The following is a 22229-nucleotide window of genomic DNA, read 5'->3' on the forward strand; positions in this document are numbered from 1 at the left end:
TGAGATACAGTGTTCAGGAAAGAACTGCATCGAGGTGGCATTCGAGACCCGCCTGACGTATAAGGGGCCCCCATGTGAAGATACAGAAGCAGCTGTGAGCAAGATGCAAGAGAGGGTTGCTGTAAAGATGTTTACATTTTAGTAGGAGGAATTAATATTTAAAACTTGGGATGGGGGAAGGAGAGGATGACAAGGGGCTGGCAGTACTGCCTCCTCCTCAAGTCAGGAGAACGCTGTTCTAGTCTCTGCCCCTCCCCACTGAAGCCTCTTTCCGGGAGAGCAGACAGCTGCATGGAGCTATGCAATAATATTAATCATAAAATCATCATAGTTACTAGGGTTTGGGCCTTTGGCATGAACTCAGCATGCCCAGGTAACACTATAAGGTAGGGACAGTTATTATTCCCATTTTATAGATGAGGAAAGTGAGGCTCAAAGAGCTACAGTGCTCTAACTCAGAGTTCCTAACTGGTTGGGTTGTGGCTTGAGTCCATAGTGTTGGACTCCAAAGGTCAAGCTTGTTCACTCCATGACACTTTAACCCTCCCTGCATGTCTTCCTCAGAGCCGGGGCTGGGTTCTGAGCCACTTTACACTCACCCCGACACCTTTTCCCTTTATCTAAAGCTGCCTCCTTCTCTCTCCACTGGATGCTCTCAGTCCAAGTTCATCCCCAAACAGGCTGGTGGCTGTGCTTTCCCCCACGGCACCATCAGGTAAATAAAAATGCCAGCCCCAGCCTTACAGAGAGCTGGGATGACAGCACGGAAAACATACCTCTCCATTGGCGAAGCAATACTGCAGGGCCACAAGGAATCCCTGGAAAGGAAAGAAGAGGTGGTATGGAGTTTGACTCGGTAGGAGACGTGTGTGTCTGGGAGTTACTTGGGAAGCCCAAAGGCCAGGTGCCCAGAAGAGGCAGCTAACTACATCGCTCACCCTAACTAGAGTTAGTCATGCTGCCTATGTGAACTTGGATTTCTACGGCCTCTTTTCTTACCTTGATGCCAATTACCCATATCAGCCTAGGTGTTTGCTTGGGTGCTCATAGGTCAGTGATGATTGAATCCCAAAGACTATCATTCATTCCATTTCAAGGCCACTGTCCCATTTCTATTGGTCCATAGCAGACATTGGCTAATTTTCTTTTTTGCCTGACTTTCAGCCTTTCCTTTTGGAAACTGAGCCTCCCCTACTCCCTGGGCTTCTGACAGGGTTGTCAGTCCTGTGGTCCCTATGTTCTAGGATGGACGTCACCACAATAATCAGCCCAAATGGGCATGTGGCCCACACAAGGCCAACCGAGTTCTTTTCCCTGGGAAAGGAGGGAGAGTTGCCTCCCTTCCCTGTGTTTGCTGGTGCTAAAGTCAAAGCAAGCCTGGAGATACTCATGAGCATCCTCCCAGCTTCATGGAGAGAGCCCAGCTGACAGTGAAACCAACACACCAAAAAGCAGAGGCTGGAGATGGTGAGGGACAGATTTCTGATGATATTGTCTGAGCACCTGGATCCAGCTATATCTGATCCTGAGATTTTCATTTATGTGAGATAATAAACACCCCTTCCTCTTGTCAGAATATTTCTTTTGAAAAGACGGATCCTTTCCCACCTATGCTTTCCCATCACACTTAGATTAAAATAAAATCTCTGAACCTCAGAAGGCACTAAAGTGATCTGGGTTCTGTGTCTATATGTCTGACTTCATCTTGTACCGCGTTTCCCCTCAGCCACTATATTCTAGCCACATGGGTCTTCTGGCTTCCTCCAGCATCTCAAGCTCATGTATTAGTTAGCATGAGCGATGGACCAGGACAATAAAGATTTATCATCTCATGTATGTCCAGTGGGCCAAGAATCTGGCAGTGGCTTAACTGGGCATCCCGACTCAGGGTCATCCTTCAGGTGTTAACTGGAACTTCAGTCATCAGAAGGTTTGACCTGCTCCCAAGATGGCTCATATGCCCGGCAAGCTGGTGCTGGTTGGTAGGAGGCCTCCGTCTCCCTCCACAGGGCTGCTTGAGTGTCCTCATGACATGGCAGCTGGCTGTCCCCAGAGCAGGTGAGCAAGGTGGAGGCCACAGCCCCTTTTATGACCTAGCCTCAAGAGCTGCACATCACAGTCCACTGTAATATAGTCACACAGGTCAGCCCTGCTTGGTGGGACTCCACATGGCTATGAATACAGCAGGTGACGATCATTCGGGGGCTGTGTTGGAGCCTGGCTATCACACCTCACTTTTTCCCCAGGTCCCTTCATACTCTGTTTTGTGGACTATTCTTCCGTCAAAGCTCTGCCTACCTGGCTTCTCGAAATTCAGGTGTTGGCTCAAACATCACCTAAAAGAGAAGTCTTTTCTGATCACTCAATTTTGGTGGCCACTCTAGTCCCTGTCACAGTTATCTATTGTATATTCTTCACACCACCAAGTATTATGTTGTTATTTATTTGTCAACTTGGCTATTATCTGTTCTTCCCCTCCCAGCAAGACCAGCATCTTTATCTAGTCTTTTCACTGCCATATCCCCAGCACCTGAAACAAATGCTTGGCACATAATAGTTCAATGATGTTTGTTGAATGAATGAGTCATATTTCTGTCACTTACAACTAAGAGAGTCCTGCCTTGTGCAGTGTCAGACCATTTCTAAATTAGGCCAGCACAGTTTCCTTTAGTTCTCTTCCTAGTTTTTAGAATTGTGAACACAAGGATCCCAAGGGATACAACAGGCCACCTTTATATTTGCATTTCCACTTACAAAGCATCTGTGTTGGGAAAGTTTCAGTACAGGATAGTCTCTGGATGTTGGCAAACTTTTCTGGATTTGCTGATTAACTGCCAGAGATGTGGAATCAAATATGATTTAGTTAATGTTTGTTTCCATTGTTTTCCCAGACTCCTGTGTTTCTTGATTTGTTAAATAGCCACATGTGGTAACCTGCATGCCGTGGCTCTCCTTGTGATGTGAGGCTCTGTGGGACTTGGGCTGTATGTCTGGATATCTGGGAGCTGCATATGTGTGCGGGACCCAAGTATCTGTGTGTTTATGGGGAGAATCTCATTAAATGCCAGGACCGGCAAGGAAAGGGCGTGCTTCCAGCTACCGAGTGAAGGTCACAGTGCTGGCTCTCTCATCTCTCTTGATAACATCTCTCTTACCCTCTGTTGCTGGTAAGTAAGGGGAAGGAGAACGGAGAAGGAATTATAAAATGAATTATGAAATTTCAATTATGAAATTAAAAAGGAATTTTAAAATGCTACCCTCAGGGAAGAATTTTATGCCCTTCCTTACGAAGCCAGAGAGCTCCATGCTGGTTATCGTGACAAGTCACAAGTTTGGATTCCACCAGTGTGGAATTTTCCTTCTCTTATGCACCCTTTCTTCCATGGCTGTCACGCCTAAAGGAGGGTATGGTGGTACCAGTTCATCATTCTCACTCATGCAGTCGCAGTAGAGGTCCACAGCAACCCTGTGCAGCTGACGGGACAGGTGATATTTGTCTCCAGGCATATATTAGAAAGGGTGACTTTTAGCATGTCAGAATTCTCACAAACAAGTTGGCTGAAATAGGATTCCACCTTACAAACATGTCTTTCGCTTCTTCAGGTTCTTGATTCAGTGTTTCAGGAACATCTTGGAGTCTGGTTAACTCTCATTCTAAAAAAGCAAGTGTGAAGGGAACAGTCCCACAGAACACACAGCTCTTACTTCGTACGTCACCTCCACTTGGTGGTCTCTCTAAAGATCACCTGATAGCAGGATCTTGACAGCTGGTGAAACTCTCTAAGCAATAAGCCCTTGGAAGAATAAAAGACCCACCAAAGCAGCAGGAAAAGGACCATGTTAGGTCTACGCTGGTTCTGGCTGATTCCCTAAGGTATGGCTCACCAAATGCGTGCCCACCCACCAGCCCAGCCGTGAGTTCACCTGTGCCCATGCACAAGCCCTCTGAGTGGGTTTTCTGACGCAGTCTGCAGAGCACTCTGATTCCTCACATTCCTCAGCAGAACCTGGGGTTGAGTATACCTCTAGGACTAATGATCCAGTGTTGCAGTCTCCAGAGCTGGCCCCGAGAACCCCCACCTGCCATACACTGTAGGCATATGCTGATCTTCACATCAAGAGGTGGGCCTTAGTTTCCCTCCCCTTGAATCTGGGATGGTCTTACGACTCCTCCTACCAGTGCAGTGTGGTAAAAATAACATCCTGGCACTTCCAAGCCTATGCCTTAAGAGGGTGGGGAGTTTCTACTTCCTTCTTCTTAAAACATTTGCTTTTGGGATGCTCTGAGAGTCCGGCTGCCAAGCTGTGCGTCCATGGAGAGGCCGCATGAGGAGAACTGAGGCTCTTTAATTGATAGCTGCATTTGGGCTCACAGCCAACAGCGTATGTCAATGTCTAGCAATGTAAATGAGCCATTTTTAATATTTCAGCCCAGTCAAGCCTTCAGATGTTTGCAGCACCATTAAAACATTACATATATCAAAAGGGTCACCTGCTGAGCACAGATAGCCCAGCTCCTAGAATTGTTAAAGATAATAATGTGGTTACTGCTTTAGACCATGAAGTTTTGGGGTAGTTTGTTACCACTAATAGGTGACCAAAACACGTCCCCTGCCTGAAGAGTCTGGTAGGCTGCGATTCTTACTCAGAAATCTGACCCGTATGGCTCTGCAGGAGTTGAGTATGGTCTCTGGCGTGTCTTGGGCGTGTGAGATCAGCTAATCCAGGGTTCACATGACTGATCAAGCCCTCAGGGGAGAAAAGACCACCAAATACAACTGACAAAACAGCTGTAGCTTTTTGTTTTGTTATTTTCTAGTTTGCATCACTTTTTAAAGAAAATTAAGACAAAACAACATGGGACACCCAGATTACTAAACCTTAGCCTTTGAGATCCCCCAGAAGATTAAATAAATTAAGCATGGTTTGATAATGAAAGAAGTTATCAATGGGGCCTCTGTCTCAGTTCAAAGCCACATGCAATTCAGCTCTAACAGAAAGAAAAAAGCCGTTGTCCAGCTGCCCAGGCCGTACCTCTGGGTCTGGCTTTTGGTGGCATGCAGTGGGCAGGTACGTTCTCTCCATCCTGTCCACAGAATCTCAGCCCCCTGACCAGAGGCTTTAAGACTGATATAGGGAATGCTGTGTCTTCTGGTTCTGACCCTGGGAGGCACTATGGCATAATGGCCACAAGCAAGGGCTTAATCTCCACATACAAATTTCATTTCTGCCACTTAATATCATAGGTAACTTCTCTGAGCCTCAGATCTTTCATCTTTAACACTGTATAATCATTTCTCCTTACAGTGATGATGTGAGGATTCAATGAGATTGAAAGTGTTTTGGGGTAAACAGATACGTTCTAGTGTACCAGTTTAATTCCTCTACCCGCATTCTTACTATATTTTTTGAGTTATTTTCTTAGTGTTGTCCCAGGGATTACACCATGCATCTTGACATATCATGATATATTTCATATTAATGCTAACTTCATTCTAGCAAAATATAGAAGCTTTCCTCTAATATAGCTCCATTTCCTCCTTCCTCTTTTGTGCTATTATTGTCATACTATATTAGGCCTTTATATAGTACAGTTTGTAAAAATAATACAGTTTATTATTAAATATGGTAAGACTTCATAGAAACATGAAAAAAAGTATGAAAACACTTTTCCCAAAATGTTACCTTCAAATGATAGGAAACGCTAAGATACTTTATCAGGATTCACTTTGTTAAAATATTAGACTTCTTGATGATTTTTCGATTTTTAATGTGGTAGTGCATTTTACAGAATAATACTCAGCCATGAGAAGTACTTATCGACACTATCTTAATACTCTGGAAAATAAATATTGGTAGAAGGAGTATAACATAAGCAACTGTGCCATTTAAATTTGTTTAAAAAATTTCAAACTTATACATAAGAAAAATGATTAGAAAGAAATAGACCAAAATGTGTATAGTGGTGATATAATGACTAGGACAACGATTTTGTTTTCTTCTTTCTGTCTGTGTCACTTATATTATATTTAAGCATTTCTTTCTATACTTTATTTTTTAAGATCATAGGAAATTTTGCAGCCCAAAGGAAAAGTGAAACTCATGGGAAAAATTACGTGTGATGATAGGATATCACTTCATATGCACAGTCAACCTGTTAGATATCACTCATTGTATCTCATCTTGCCTGAGTGTAGAACTAAAGAGAAGTGTTACCCCAACCCTCCCTAACATTCTCCTGAAAATCTCTTGCATTCTTCTCCATTTCTTCTGTCTTGTTAAATTGTAGAACTGAAGTGAATCAGTGATACTGGACTTATGTATATTACCAATTACTTTGAAATTCCTAAAAGAGCAGTTAGCCACTTACAGAAAATAAGATTGATGTAGTTCATTTTCCATTGTTGAATATTGACTTTAGGAGAGATCATTTGCTTTAAAAAAATCAGTTTGTAATTATTTTTTATAACCACAGTCTTTAAAATCAGCTGAAAGAAGAAAAAAGATACAATTATGTCTTTCATATTTACCTATGTGTTTACCTTTTCTAATGCATTTTATTTCTTCATGTGGATTTGAGTTACCAGCTATTGTCATTTTCTTCCAGCCTGAGGGACTTCTTTTGACATATTTTGTAAGAAGGCTTTGCTAGCAATTAATTCTCTTAGTCTTTATCTGAACATATCTTTATTTCACCATCTTGAAGCATAGTTTTGCTGGATATAGAATCTGGTTATTTTTTCTTTCAGCGTATTGATTATATCCTATCACTGCATGTGGCCTCCATTGTTTCTGGTTATAGTCAGATGCAAATTGCATTTTTGGTTCCTGTATGTAATAAGTCATTTTTCTCTTGTTATTTTCAAGATTTTTCTCTTTGAGTTTGGCTATAATGTTTCTAGGTGGAAAGTTCTGGTTTATTTTATTGGGGTTCATTGAGCTTCCTGGATGCATAGATTAAATGTTTTTCATCAAATTTGGCAAGTTGTCAACCATTATTTCTCCAAATGATTTTTCTGCCTCTTTCTATTTCTCTTCTTCAGGGACTTCCGCATGTGTACACTGGTATGCTTGATGACATTCCACAGGTCTCTGAAGCTCTATTATCTTTCTACCTTTCTTCATTCTTCATATTCTTTTTCTGTTTCTCAGACTTGCTGATGACAATTTACCTTATCTTCAAGTTCACTGACTCTCTTATGTGCCACCTAAATTTGATATTAAGCCTCTCTACTGAAGTTTTCATTTCAGTTATTGCAGTTTTCAGCTCCAGAAATTTTCCATTTGGCTCTTATTTTATAATTTTTCTCTTTGTATTGAGATTCTCTAGTTGCTGATGCATTGTCATCTTACTTTCCTTTAATTCTTTAAATATTGTTTCCTTTAATCCCTTGAACATACTTACATATCTTCTCTGAAGTCTTTGTCTGCTAAATCCAACATCTGGACCCCTCAGAGAGTTTCTATTGACTGCTTTTTCCCCTGAGTATAGGTCACACTTATCGGTTTCTTTGCATGTTTCATGATTTTTTTTTCAAACCTGGACATTTTTGATAATATATTACAACAGCTCGGGGATCCAACTCCATCCTCTCCAACTGCTGGCATGGTTGCTATTGTTTGTTTAGCATCTTGTTCAGATTACTAGTTCTGTGGAATCTTTCTCCCTGTGGTGTACAGCTGCTGCTGTCTGTACTCATTTAAATTTTTTTAGTTTTTATGCTTAAGTCTGGTCCCCTTTACCTGTTTATAAAAGCTTGGTGATCAGCCAATGGGTGGTCAAAAGTTGTTCTCAAACACCTTGAGCCAGTAAGGCTTCCACACCATTTACCAATGGTTCTGTGTGTGGCTTGGGAACACATTCAAAGTTCACACAGCTGACAGGTCTTCTCTGGCTTTTACTTGCCACCTCCCACATCTCCTCTGTATGCATGCAGGAACTCATGTTCAGCCAGGGATGTGTGTATATTCTCTCTGGTCTCTCCTCAGGGTGTATGCTACCTTGCACACTTGCATAAGCTTCCAATCCAGCAGAGAAATGCGGGAGCTTATCAAGGCCCACGATGACTGTCTCATCCCTCAAATATCCCTGTTAAATTTCTGACTAGCTCACCAGTCTGTTTCTTGTCTCAACTAGGACCACAACCTCAGGCTGTAACATTGTCCTCTGCCATTAAGATCGCTGCTATATCTGACAATGCCCAGGGGTGTGGGCTTTTTCTGCTCTCTGGTCTATATCATATGGTCCCCCTTCTTCAGTGAACTGCTAGTTTTCACTAAAATTTCCTCACTGATAGAGAAGGGCTTAGAGGACAAGAGCAGTCCCAGGCACAAACAACACAGATTCCCACTGTTCTTACTCAGGTTTAGTAGATTTTCTCGAACACTTCCCACTGTTTTGCATGCCTTTGGTTGGTTTCCAGGGTCCCGAAATGATTGCTACTGACGATTTTGTCTGATCTTATTGTTGTTTTTTTGGGAGAGGATTGGCCAAGCTCTTCTTTCCTACATTCTAGAAGTCCTGCCCCTAACCTAGTATTTTAAGGTTACTAATTCCAAGATTACTACTATATGGGGCTTTTATGTGTCCACACTTTTGCGGCAGCCTTTTGCATTAGTGGCCCTTGCTATTGTACCATACCCCTCAGTATTCATGCCTTTATGCAGTCTCCTCCCCTTCAATCCTTCAATCATTTGCTTTAAATGTTGGAATGCAGCAGAGGTATCACTGAGAAAGTTCCAGGCCTGGGCATTTGGAAGGCCTGGCAGCTCCTGCTTTCTTCCTCATGGGACCCCTGAACTGCCACGTAAGAAGTTCAGTCACCCTGCTAGAGAAACCAGGCAGTAAGTGAGAGGCCCTAAGACTGTATAGAACTTAGAAATGTGTGGTTGACAATAAGAAATAAAGCCCCTCAAATAGATACAGGACTCAAATAAAACCACTCCAGCAGTTTCAGCCATTTAAGCCTTCCCAGCTGAGGCACCAGACATGTGAGAGGAGAAGCCTGCTTGGAAATTCCAGCAGACATCACATGGAGCAGAGGTAAGCCATCCTTACTATGTCTTACCTCGATTTCTGACCCCTCAGAATAATGAGAACTAATAAAAATTATTGTTGTTTTAAGCTCCTGAGTAATAGATTTAAGCAATGAATTGCTAAAATACCTAGGTAAATTAACCACAGCTGGCTTCCTGTTTCTAGTTTCAGCTTCTACACATTTGTCCGTGTTCAACTACCTCCTGGTCTTGACTCACTGGTTCCCTACGCAAGTTGTGTTGTTTTCTGAGTAAGTCACCTGAAGCATAGACAATGTTCATTATGCATAGTGCTCTGCAGAGGACCCAGCAAAAATAGGCGCTTAACAAAAGGCTTCTTGTTGACACTCACAGTTAATATGATTGTGAGTCACACCAATTATTGTAGCCCAGGAAACAGATCACTTCTCCCTTCTTAGTCATCATGTCCTGCTGGCAGGATCAAGGCAACACTTTTGTCTACTACATACGCTTCTAATCCCAAAGGCCCCACCGATGAAGCCTGCTGATCCTAGAACTCTATTTCCATCTGTGAGCTCTCAGTTCTGAGCCTGCTTGGATCAAGTGCACTGGGTTTTCTCCAAAGTCAAGGCACCCTGGTTCAGACACCTACTTACATGGAAGGAGCTCAGCGTTAGCTGAATGAAGAGTCGTATAATTCTTGAAAATCCTTCAACTTGATCATCAGTGATGAAAGAGAAGAGAATCTCATGAACACCCAATAAAGGAATGAGGACCAGTGTTGATTTTGCCAATCTACAAATGATAAACAAAGAACTGTCAGGAGGGCCACATGGGAACAGCCAACATTTCCTGCTCTCTGCTTGCCTTTGTTGTAGCTCTTATCATATCAATAAAGAGTTGATTTCCAGTTTGTCTCCTTGGCTACACATTTAATGCCTTCAGGGCTGGTGGGGTCTTGTTCACTGATGCATTCCTACACCTGCCTCACTGCAGATGATCAGAAAGCATGAGTAGAATGAATGAATGAATCACTACAGATCATGATACACCTGTAGATCTTAACATTTTGCCTAGTGGGTAGATTTCTACGCATGTGATTGTCACCCTGGGACACTACCCCTGGACTAGGGTTGACAAATTTCCTATTATCTGACTGACAGGTGCCTCTATTTCTTTTGCTGCTCAGGATGCTCAATGACAGAGCTTTACTGAGCCTGAGAAGGGAAAGAGAATGACTTGCCCAGGGTCACACAGACCCCAAGTGGCATATCCAGGCCTGGAAGTGGGGCTTCCGACTTCACACTCAGGACAGTCCATGCAGGGCTTCACCATCAGCCCTCAACCCTGGTGATGGCAGGGGCTCTGGGAAATGAGAAACTGATCCTCCTCGGAATAAGTGTGGTGTGGAGGCTCACTCCCGTATGCGTTCTACACAAAGAGACCAACATGCCTTTGTACATCCACGTGCAAAGTGCACAGCTGGGGACCAAACATTCCATACCACATACTGGTGGTTCCCAAACATGGCTAACTATTAAAATTCCTTACAGAGCTTAAAACACACACACACACACACACACACACACACACACACACACACACTGGGCTCCAGTGTAGACCTCCTGAAGCAAAACCTCTGGAGGTCGGGTCCTGGGAATGTGGATTTTGAAGAGACTCGCTATAGGATTCTAATAAGCAGCCACGTTTGGGAATGACTGCTTTTTACTATTGAGCTGCTTCTTGATTTAAAACTAACTACATCAGCAAAGGTGACTCATATTCAGGGCACCCACAAAACTATTATCTTAGACACATTGGAAAAAAAGAGCTTAATCATAATGATTTTTTTTAGCCCAAGTCACTTGCCTTAAAGGGCCAGACTAGAAGCTTTCCCTCCACAAACCCCCTTCCATGGGGCCAGAATGTCCTCACCATTGGCAAAAGCCCTCCGTGGTCCTGTGACGCCTTTTTCAGAGGGACCCTCTGATACCCTTGTCTTAGGAGATAGACACCCTCATGTAACTCAGAACATAAGCCAGAACAGCCAGAACAGGTCAAAACAATCTTGGACTATTGGATACTGACCTCAGGTCACTCACCTGTATTTATAATCTCTGAAGCACATTTGATGGGCTTTGAGCTTAGAAATGAGAAGCTTGAGAATTTTTAGGAAGATGAAGAAATTTACCTTGAAAAAAAAGCAGATATGGGTAAGTAAGTGATGGTCTCCATGTGGCTCTGAGGATCAAGGTCACCCTAGACCTGGCCATCGGCACCTTGTCCATAAACCAGGGGGCAATTTGCAGTCAGCGGTCAGGTAGGACGTGCTCATGGTAATGCCCACTCTTCCTGAGGCCATCTCACCTGAAAGTCTGGAAGGGATCTTGAGAAGCCTTAGTTTATTCTTCTGCCTCAGGGAGACCCACCTCTATAGCCATTGGAGACAGTCAGATGGACATTTACATTATTATTATTAACTAACATTTGTTGAGTACTTACCGTGCCAGGCGTTGGGCTAATTTTCCATTCTTTATTTTATTTAATCCTTACAACCACCCTCTGAGGAAGCCACACAGTTTTTGCGCCATGAAAACACAAAGGCGCAGAGGAGACAAGGTACAATTCTCAACACCGCACAGCTGGTAAGTGACTGAGCCGGCAATTAAATACAGCTCTGTCTGATTATCACTTTCCATTCACTTAAACAGAATGCCACACTGCCCCCTTCTGTAAGAACTCTGGCTCTGTCGGTGTCTAACTGGAGGTCCTGTTTCTGCCATGGAATTTACTGGAAAGCACACGTTCTCTGCTCCCTAGATTGTTTTCCACAACTGTCATGGTCTGGGAAAATTCAGCCCTTCATTGTCAGCATTGGTAGAAAATTTTAAATATTTTAAGTCTTTTATAAGGAATCTTTTATAATAAAGTCTGCAAATTCTTTGACACTCTCCCTTCAAAAGGCAGAGCCTCATTTCCCCCTTCCCTCTGGAACGTGAGCTGGATTTATTATTTGCTCCTAATGAAAAGAATATGGTGTAAGTGATGCTATGTGACTTCTGAGGCTAGGTCCTCAAAAGGATGGCTTCTACTTAGTTCCTCCATCCCCCTCTTTTTCCTTTTCTCTCTCTCAGATTGCTTACTCGGGGGCAAGCCAGCTGCCATGTTGTCGAGGACGCTCAAGCAGCCTGTGGAGGGATCCCTGTGGAGGAATTGAGTCCTCTTACCAGCAACCAGCACCACTTGGCAGCTGTGTGTGTAAGCACCTGAAAAGCTGATGCTCCAGCCCCAGGTAGGCCCTCAGATGGCTGCAACTGTGGCCAACAGCTTGAGGATCATGAACCTCCTGGAGAAGTGGCTGGCCCGTGGCTTGGTGTGGGTAGCACTTGGAGAATGAGAGCAAAGGTCTGTGAGAAGTGAGGCTAGAAAGAGAGAGCCCATTCCTACAGGGTCTTTCATGGTCACACTGAGGAGTCTGGGATTTCTTCTGAAAGTCATGAAAAGCCAGTGATGAATTTTAAACAGGCAGGTGACCTGATCAGATTTGCATCTCTGCATTTCAGAAAGATCGGTTTAGCAGCACTGTGGAGAATGGATTGGATGAAGGCAAGGCTGGAGGAGGGGAGACACTCCCCTCTAAAAGGCAGTCTCAGGGTTCCCAGGGAAGGGTAATAGGTGAACTAAAACAACAGCCCTGGTGCATCAGTGATGGAGAGGAGGAGATGGATTCAAAGTTATTAAGCTGTCTGAGTCAAGTGACCTTTGTTATCAGTTGGATGTGAGGTCAAAGATGACCACAAAGTTTCTCAGTAGATCTCAATTATGTGGCAGTGATATTCACCAAGAGAGTGACCACATGGAGCAGGAAGAGCATTGGAGGGAGAAGGGGAAGGAGTCCAGTAATTCTGGACACAAGAGATGTCCCAAGGCTGCGATATGTTTATATCTGGACCTCAGCAGAAAGGTCCCAGCCTGAGCACAGAGCCATTGGAGTAGGCGAGTCTGTGCAGGGAGGTTGTGTAGACTGGGAGAAAAACAGGGTTAAGAGAATCAACCTACCATGAAAGGAAAGGTGGAGGAAGTGGAGACTGCAAAGGAGACTGAGAAGTAGCTGTTGGAGCGAACCACAAGAAAGTGGTATCCTGCCAGCTCACAACGGGAAGTATTTTAAGAGGGTTCAGATGCTTTGTGGAATTTAAGCAAACTAAGACTGCATTTAGCAACAAGGAGCTCCTTAAGAGAAGCTGCAGTTCACCAGGTGCAAGCACAAGATAGACTGCAATGCTTTGTTTTGTGAATGATGTGTGAAGAGAGAGGCAGCCAGTGTAGACTGCATTTAAGAGGCTTGGCTGTGAAGGGAAGCAGAATGGCACAACAGTAGTTGACAAGGGATGCAACACAGAGAGAACGGCTCCTTACTTTTATGTGCAGGGCTGGAAGAGGTTTTTGGTTGCAGTTGTTTTTTAAATGGAAAAGACTTAAGAATGCCTCTATGCAATGGAGAAGATGCTGACAGGGACCACGATCAGGTGATTATGGAATAAATTCTCTACATACGTTGAGCCAGCACAGAACTAATATCCTTGTCGAGAAACAAAACCCTTTAACTACACATTGAAACACGAGCTGCAGAATCCAACCTGTACCTGTTATGACTCCTTATGAACCTCAGGAGAACCAGTGCTGAAAGCTAAGAGGCTAGAATCTCAGGCAAGAGGCTACTTATCCAATCCACAAGCCAGCAAGAATGACAGAGCTTCCCAGCCAAAAAATATTTAGTAACAGAACACTTAAATACAAACTGAATGTAACCAAGTAATTTATCCCTTTTAATGGGAGATATCTGTTTTTCATCACCAAGAGAAAACGTTATGTCCTTGGCTTAGCGATTTGTTGAACTCAGGCATTTTTCTTACAAAGTTAGCTTAGCAGGGGAAAGGCACAGATTTCAACAAATTAATTTCAATCAGACTGTTTCCTAGGAATTGAAGAGTTATAATGAGGAGCATGCTGACTTGATGTTTTTTGTGTCTTCCAGAGACCAGACTCAAGAAAATGGACATCAACCAACGGGCCATATGAGGAAGCACTTCTTTACTGCCAGGGAATGAAACACCAGCCTGGTTGACTTTGGAGCCTCCATTCATCTGGGCATCTCAGAAGACAAGAGTCAGCAGTTACATCTCATTTGTGCAATAAGCAGGAAAGGGGCTGAATGAGGAAAACTTTCAATAACCCAGCCTACTCCTCTTGGATTCTGTGACCAGAAGAGGGGGTACTTAGGACCCTAAACAACCAAGGCTCCCTTTCAAGTCCTAGACAGTACAGAATGCATGATCAGATATAACATTCTTGGTCACGCTTCTTTGGTACCTCAACTCCTGTGCTCAGACCTGGACCTGCAGGCAGGCAGAGGTGATGGTTGGCATGGCGGGGGCTCAGAGGTAGGCTTCATCTACTCCTAAACTCTTTCACCTGCCCCCAGTCCCTCCTCCTCTGGCCTGTTGTGTGGACAAAAAAGCCTGCCATCAGAGCTACCCCTTGGGTTAAAATACTTAATCCCTTCAGCCCTGCTTAAGGGCACAAATCATATAGAGGGGAAAGAGCAACTGGGAGAGGAGAAAGGGAGCCCTCTCTCTGTCTCTCATTCATTCTTTGTTCATTTGTATAACAATGAAGAATCCAATAAATGCCTGTGGTGTGACTTTGACCACAGAAAGCAGAAGATGAGATGTAGCAAAGGTGTGTTTTGATGGGGTAGGAAAGTACTGGGCATGGAGAGATCACCACTTTGAGGAGGAGAGCAATATGGGTGTGAGGAGATGTCCTGGGAAACCCAGGGTGACAGAAAGCCCATGGGTTCCTGCTGAAGCAGGGGACCTAAAAAGGGACAAGGTCAATGAAGACTAATTTGACTAATTTCTCAGCTTCCCCAAGTCCTGAGGTTATCAGAGAAGATTCAGTAAGAGTGAATGAAGGCATTTGACTTAATGATTTCATAAAGTCAGTAGATGGTTCATTCAATTCATTGGCTCAAAAAGGCCATTCAACTGAATGTTCAGTCTGGCTGGATTTTTAACTCTGGGAATTAGGATAGGGACAGAACACTTTCACTCAGTGTACTTATTTTGGAAGGCTATCCTTGGAAGGCTGGATGAATCAAGGCTTTATGGATTTTCTAGTGAAAGTAGAGGAGACTTGCTTCAGTATGGTTCTCTTCTAAGTGTACACTCAAAGGTAACAGGTTAATCTAAGCAGTGGAGTCTTATATCCTGAAGGAAATGGGAATTCTACAATTTCTGAGTTTGGTGAAAGAACCACAGAGTGTGTGGAGTCTTTAGGGTGTCACATTATGTTTATTTGTGAAATCCAGAGAATAAAAAGAGCAGCAGATGCAGTCAGCTGATATGTCTGGGAATCTGGCATGATGTACATTCACATTCACCCAGATGCTGATCAGCAAATGCAGACTGAGGCTGGGCAGTAGTAGGGGAAGGTCAGCAATGATAATGAGGGACACTCACCAGGAAGTCTGGGATGGGAGACTCTCCTTGGTCCCACTGCTTTGTTCACTGACACAGTTGGCTTTTCCCAGAAGCCTCTGCTCCATGCTCCAGAAAATAGGTGCCACCCTCAAATTGGCCAAGATGAAAGAAGATTGTGAAGTGCCCTGAAATGCCAAAAGCTACCAGCAAGATCTTAATGATTGTTACTTTTTAACACTACAGTGGAACTAGAAAATATGTGGATCAAGAAATTCTTTTATTGTGGGGGGGTGCAATAAAGATTTGCTTTGTTGCTCCTGAAACAATCTAGTGAAGCTGTGGGGGAGTTCTGCTCCATGCATTCACTCAGGACCCAGGCTCTTTCCATGTGCGGTTCAAGGAATTCTAGGGTTCTCTCTACTCGGGTCAGTAGAAAACTGTAACATGTGGTCTTAGACCAAACATGAAGGCAAATATTGGTTCAGGCATGATCTGATGAGCCTCAGAATAATAACTGTTAGACTCTGAATTCCCTGAGGGCAGAAATTCTGGGGACATTCATCTTTTTGCCCCTGAAAGAAATTACCACTAAGCCAAGCACAGAGCAAGTGCTCATTAAATGTTAAATGAAGGTACAAGAGAGGGAATGAGCACGGTTCCAGTCCAGTCCTGAGGAAGCCCAACATGGCAGGAATTCTGTTTCCATCAATCTCGGGTCAAGTCCAGCCTGAGTTTTTTTTTTTTCTTTTAAACCTTGACATTTGTTCTACTATGCAGCCAACGTCCGGCACAGGGCTCCTCCACATCAGCACAGCTGACGTTTGGGGCAGGATGATTCTGTGTGGTGGGGGCTGTGCTGTGCACTGTAGGACATTTAAGTAGCATCCCTGGCCTCTACCCATTAGATAGAGGTAGTACCCCCACCTCTACCCTGGTTGGGACAATTAAACATGGCTCCAGACATGGCCAAATGCCCCCAGGGAGCAGAATCGCCCTCAGCTGAGAACTACTGGTCTAGTCCAACTCTGATTTTACAGATGAGGAAACAGAGGCCCAGAGAGGTTGGCTCACTTGTCTCTAGGGCACACAAGTTAGTTAGGAAACCCAGGCTCCTAACTCTCAGGCAGACTCCCTACATCACTGCACGGCCTTTCTGTTTCATTTCATGTCTCATGGGACACATAAGCCCCACTTTCCTGAGAGCCTGAAACCAGGGCACAGAACCACAGAATCCTATGTGTGAACAGGTTGAGAAGGCACTGGGTTCAGCTCCCTGTGCTTCAGGACAGGGTCTCCACCTGGCAATTGGTAGAGATGGTCAATCAAAAGCCTTTCTCTGTGGTCCATGTCAGTGTTTCGCCAGCTCATGTTCAGATGTTTCTCCTTGTGATTAAGTGGAATTTTCATCATTTCTATTCAGGCCCATTTCCTTTTGTCCAGACCCCAAAGACCCAGACAATGATAGTTCAGCAATTCCTCTGTGAGGCCTTCATGAACCTGAGGATGATTGTGAACTTGTCCTTCCAGTCATGTCATTTGACTTGGCTTAATTTGCATGATAGAGAGATTAATAAAAAGCTCTGTCTCCAAAAGAGGTTATCAAATGGGCACTCCAGGCAGAGAAACAATGTGGGCAGTGGCATGGGAGGAGAAAACCTTAGGACACATGTGGAGAACCGTGGGTTTCTCCATATAGAGAGAGCATGGGGTACTTGTGGTTGGGCGGGTAGGCAAGGAATGACAATACTTATTGCACTTAGGAGTTTGGAACCAAGCCCGAGGCCATTAAAAAATCACGTGTAGAGAAGAGACATAATCAAACTTTCCTCAAGAAAGACATCTCTGGCTATAAAAAAAGGTTGGATTGCTGGGGGCAAGAATGAAAAGGGGGGACCAAATAGAAGACTTCCGCAGAAGTCTGCAAGAGAAATCCCAGGAGACTGAAGAGGAATGGTGACAGTGACATAAGGAGGCAGCTTGGAGAGATCTTTAGAGAAAGAACTGATAAGACTTGAAGTCTGAGCAGACGGTCCTGGGAGCAAGAGGATAGAGGCTAGGAGGACACCCAGGCTTCCTGCTGGGGGACTGGCGGGTGGGTGGTGGTGGCATTTGCTGGTGGGGCAAGCAGGAGGGTGGGAGGTTGGATAGGAGGGTGAGGAGCCAGTGGGTGACCCTGGCCATTTCTGTGTAACTGGACACAACTGGAGTTAGAAGCAAGAGCATATAAAGGTCATTTCATTCAAGATGAGAAGATAGAGCACATGCTCTTGTCCAATAGGGGAGAATGTGGCTTCAGGAGCTAGGAAGCACCAGGAGAAGCTAGTACACAGGTCAGCCAGCCATTCGCAGCCAAGCAGGAAGGTCCAGAGACATGGTTCCAGCCCTGGCCATCTGAATCACTTGGGAGCTTTTAAAACCACAACTGCGTGGGCTCCACCTCCAGAATTTCTGACGTGGTCCTCAGGAGTATGAGCCACCACAATGTTCTAATGCACATCCAGCTTTGAGAACCACTGGTGTGTGGGCAACAGCTTTGCAGACTTTAATGTACACCCCAAACCTGGGCGTCTTGTTGCCATGCAGATTACGATTCAGCAGGTCTGGGTGGGACCTGGGGACCTGAGTTTATAGCAAGCGCTCAGGTGACTACATTTTGAGCGGCAGGTGAGGGTGTAGCAAAGTGCTCTTCAAGCCTAGCTGCACATGAGATTCCCTAGGACACACCTGTGATCAACGAAACACAAATCTCTGCATGTGAGACCCAAGGAAAATTGTTGAAGACACCTAGGTGATTCTAAGACCAACCAAGATTAGAAGGGTCTTCAAGCATGTGCTCTATCTTCTCATCTTGAAGACAGGTCTCCCCTATTGGACAAGAGCATGTGCTCTACCTTCTACATCAGGACTACTGATGTAACCTCCTGAAGAATGCAGGGTAAGCTCTAGGGGTCCGGCTGGGCCGAGCCTGAACTCCACCCTAGGGGGTGCCTGCTGGCCTCCTTCCTGCTTTATTCTGCCTGGTTAGCAAGACCCTTCCAGTGCCCGGGAGTGCAAGTCACAAGCATTGGCTGAGTAAGTTCAGGTAGGACCCTCCGTATGCTCAGGCTGGCCACCAGGATAAATACAACATGGAGCTTATGGAGGTAGCAGACAGGTTTGGGACAAATACTTGCAATAAAACATTCTGGGGCTGCAGCAGAAGTCTGTATAGGATCTTGGAAGGACACAGAGGAGGACAGGACCATTTCTACTTGGTGATGGGGCTGTTCAGGTATGGCAGTCAGGTGGATAAGATGGCAGAGGAGGGGGCTCAAACCTGAGGAGGGTCTAAAGCTGGGTACTAATAAAGGAAAAGCCTGCAGCAGTTGCTACTCCAGGCACGTGGGGTGGAGGCAATAAGCATTAGGGGACAGCTGCACTGTGCTGTGGTTATAAGCATTGGTATCACCCAATCAGACCCTTTGGGCTGAGATCCAGTGCCCCTCACTTACTGGCTGTGACTTTAGGTAGGTAACTTCTCATTTTCTCAGTGTCCTCACCAATAACAGAAATATCATAACAGTGCCTACCTCATAGGTTTTCTGGGAAGATTAAATGAGTCAATATATGCAAAGCACTTACAGTGGTGCTGGTATGTAGGAGGTGGTCAGTAAATGTCACGGGGCAGTAGTGGGGGTGGCAGGCAGGAGGTAGGTGCTGGGGCCACAGCTGGGCAGTGTGGCTGGGGAGGCCAGGGTTGTGGCACAGTGAAAGTGGGTGGGCGTGGGCAGAGCTCACCCCATGGCCTTGGGACGTGTGTGGTAGGACGTCACTGAGCATTCACTCTCAGCTGTGCATGGAAAGACTGGAGGGGACATAAGAGGCAGTGTGTGTGCCGCCAAGGTTTGGGTGGAGAGTTGCCTTCTGTTATTGACAAACATTGATGTTCTTCCCTGAAAACAAGCTTTGTTCTTTCATGAAACCACAAACGTCAGCTTATTTACACAAAATGGCAGAAACGGAACACCTGGCAACCCGTGGGGAAGAGGGTGGGCAGAGTACGGAACACAGCGCCTAGTTTGCTAACTCCCCGTCCTTTCCCATAAGCTTCTTTGGCAGATTTCACCTCACACAGTACCATCTAAAGGAGCCTTATGACTCTGGGTCAGTCAGACCCTCCCCAGCCCCAAAATTCTGGACCACAAGGGGTGAAGGTCCTTCCTCCTCAAGGTCTCAGAGTAGCATCATCTCCTGACTCTAACCTCATTACAGCTTTAGGTTAATGTTGACTGTATGTCCTCCTCCTCCAAAAGCAGCTTCCTTAGTCTCCCCTTTCTCCTGCTAATAGCATTAAAATTCAAGCCAACAGCTTCCATACCCTGGGCTTGCCAGTCGGTGAAGACACCTGCATCCCCAGGGCCCTGTAACCACTGCAGCCACTCCCCACCGGGCCGCTGTACTGATTGCAGGTTCCTGTACGTACTCGGAGGACCCTGAGAGATGAGAGTGTGCAATGCAGCCTTGATTTTACAGGTCCTGAACCAGAACAAGGAGGCATTTCTAACCTGTTTCTTCTTATTCAGCAGACCCTACTCACGGCTCAACGTCTCCTTCTCAAGGATCTGGCCCAGGCAGGTTCTGAGTCAGAGAATCTGATGGGGGCGCTGGGGAGAGGCAGCCGGGTTCTCCACAGCTGCTGAGCTCAGAGAGGAAAAAGGGTGGTTGGGGCGGTCCTTACCAACACATAAAGCAACATGGGTCCTCGGATGATCCACCAGACCTTCTTATTCCTGTTGGTTACCCAGCACCTACAGCAAAGAGCACGCAGCAGAAGACTTAAAATCATGATGAGGTTGAATGCAAAAGCCTCATGCCATTCGGGAGAAGGATGCTCCCACTCAAGACTTACTCTCCATACATCATTCTCCCCAGGGCTGGGAGAGCAGAAGAGAGAACTACAACCCTTTCCTAGTGGCACGGTACTACTGACTTTTCTTACCAGTGCAGTGTTCTTCAATGCTAACAGCTTGGTGCGCATCCATCCACACTTCTCTCCGTGTTCATACAAATTTAAATTCTTAGTTATACAGGGGAAATTTTGGTGGTAGTTATTTGGAGGAAAAAGTGGGATCATGGGCTATACATTATTCAGTAGCAGGCTTAACAAAGTGCTGTCCAGACTTAGTCCCTAGAGAAGCCAAAAGTTACACAACTAACTTGCTTTTTCAGTTGTCTCATGATATTGCACAACACAGGTATGCCACAGTTTGTTCATGGACTCCTATACTGACAGACATGTTTTGTTTGGTGGTTTTATTGTTGTTTTTTAATTGAGATATAATTGGCATATTAAATTAGTTTCAGGTGTAGAGCATAATAATTCACCATACATGTGTATTGTCAATGATCACCACAGTAAGTATACCATATGCTGTTACTACAAATAATTATAAATCATTTTTCTTGCGATGAGAACTTTCTTTTCCCCCTTTTTAAAAAAATTTTGGTATCATTAATCTACAATTACACGAAAGACATTATGTTTACTAGGTTCCCCCCTTCACCAAGTCCCCCCCACATACCCCTTCACAGTCACTGTCCATCAGCATAGTAAGATGCTATGGAATCACTACTTGCCTTCTCTGGGTTTCACAGCCCTTCCCATGCCCCCCCCACTATACATGCTAATCATAATGCCCCCTTTCTTTTTCCCTGCCCTTATCCCTCCCTTCCCGCACCCATCCTCCCCAGTCCCTTTCCCTTTGGTAACTGTTAGTCCATTCTTGGGTTCTGTGATTCTGCTGCTGTTTTGTTCCTTCAGTTTTCCTTTTTTCTTATACTCCACATATGAGTGAAATCATTTGGTACTTGTCTTTCTCCACCTGGCTTATTTCACTGAGCATAATACCCTCTAGCTCCATCCATGTTGTTGCAAATGGTAGGATCTGTTTTTTCTTATAGCTGAGTAATATTCCATTGTGTATATGTCCACATCTTCTTTATCCATTCATCTACTGATGGACACTTATGTTGCTTCCATATCTTGGCTACTGTAAATAGTGCAGTGATAAACATAGGGGTGCATCTGTCTTTTTCAACCTGGAGTGCTGCATTCTTAGGGTAAATTCCTAGAAGTGGAATTCCTGGGTCGAATGGTAAATCTATTTTGAGCATTTTGAGGAACCTCCATACTGCTTTCCACAATGACTGAACTAATTTACATTCCCACCAACAGTGTAGGAGGGTTCCCCTTTCTCCACAACCTCGCCAACATTTGTTGTTGTTTGTCTTTTGGATGGTAGCCATCCTTACTGGCGTGAGGTGATATCTCATTGTGGTTTTAATTTGCATTTCTCTGAGGACAAGTGATGTGGAGCATCTTTTCATGTGTCTGTTGGCCATCTGAATTTCTTCTTTAGAGAACTGTCTATTCAGCTCCTCTGCCCATTTTTTAATTGGATTATTTGCTTTTTGTTTGTTGAGGTGCGTGAGCTCTTTATATATTTTGGATGTCAACCCTTTATCAGATCTGTCATTTATGAATATATTCTCCCATACTGTAGGATAACTTTTTGTTCTATTGATGGTGTCCTTTGCTGTACAGAAGCTTTTCAGCTTGATATAGTCCCACTTGTTCATTTTTGCTTTTGTTTCCCTTGCCCGGGGAGATATCTTCAAGAAGAGGTCACTCATGTTTATGTCCATGAGATTTTTGCCTATGTTTTTTTCTAAGAGTTTTATGGTTTCATGACTTACGTTCAAGTCTTT

The 22229-nt window shown here is 44.6% G+C and overlaps 1 protein-coding gene across 1 annotated transcript in view; it reads right to left on the bottom strand.

The window, feature by feature from the left end:
• GLP2R (glucagon like peptide 2 receptor) overlaps nucleotides 1–22229 on the bottom strand; it is a 52556-nt gene that overhangs the window by 2057 nt on the left and 28270 nt on the right. Inside the window, exons 9-12 of the mRNA XM_036927749.2 lie at nucleotides 20200–20269; nucleotides 11100–11188; nucleotides 9654–9792; nucleotides 777–818 (exon numbers count right to left, since the gene is read on the bottom strand). Of these exons, the coding sequence (XP_036783644.2) occupies nucleotides 777–818; nucleotides 9654–9792; nucleotides 11100–11188; nucleotides 20200–20269 (340 nt within the window). The remainder of the gene's footprint in view (nucleotides 1–776; nucleotides 819–9653; nucleotides 9793–11099; nucleotides 11189–20199; nucleotides 20270–22229) is intronic.

This window comes from Manis pentadactyla, chromosome 4 (genome assembly GCF_030020395.1).
Source record: "Manis pentadactyla isolate mManPen7 chromosome 4, mManPen7.hap1, whole genome shotgun sequence".
NCBI lineage: Eukaryota > Metazoa > Chordata > Mammalia > Pholidota > Manidae > Manis > Manis pentadactyla.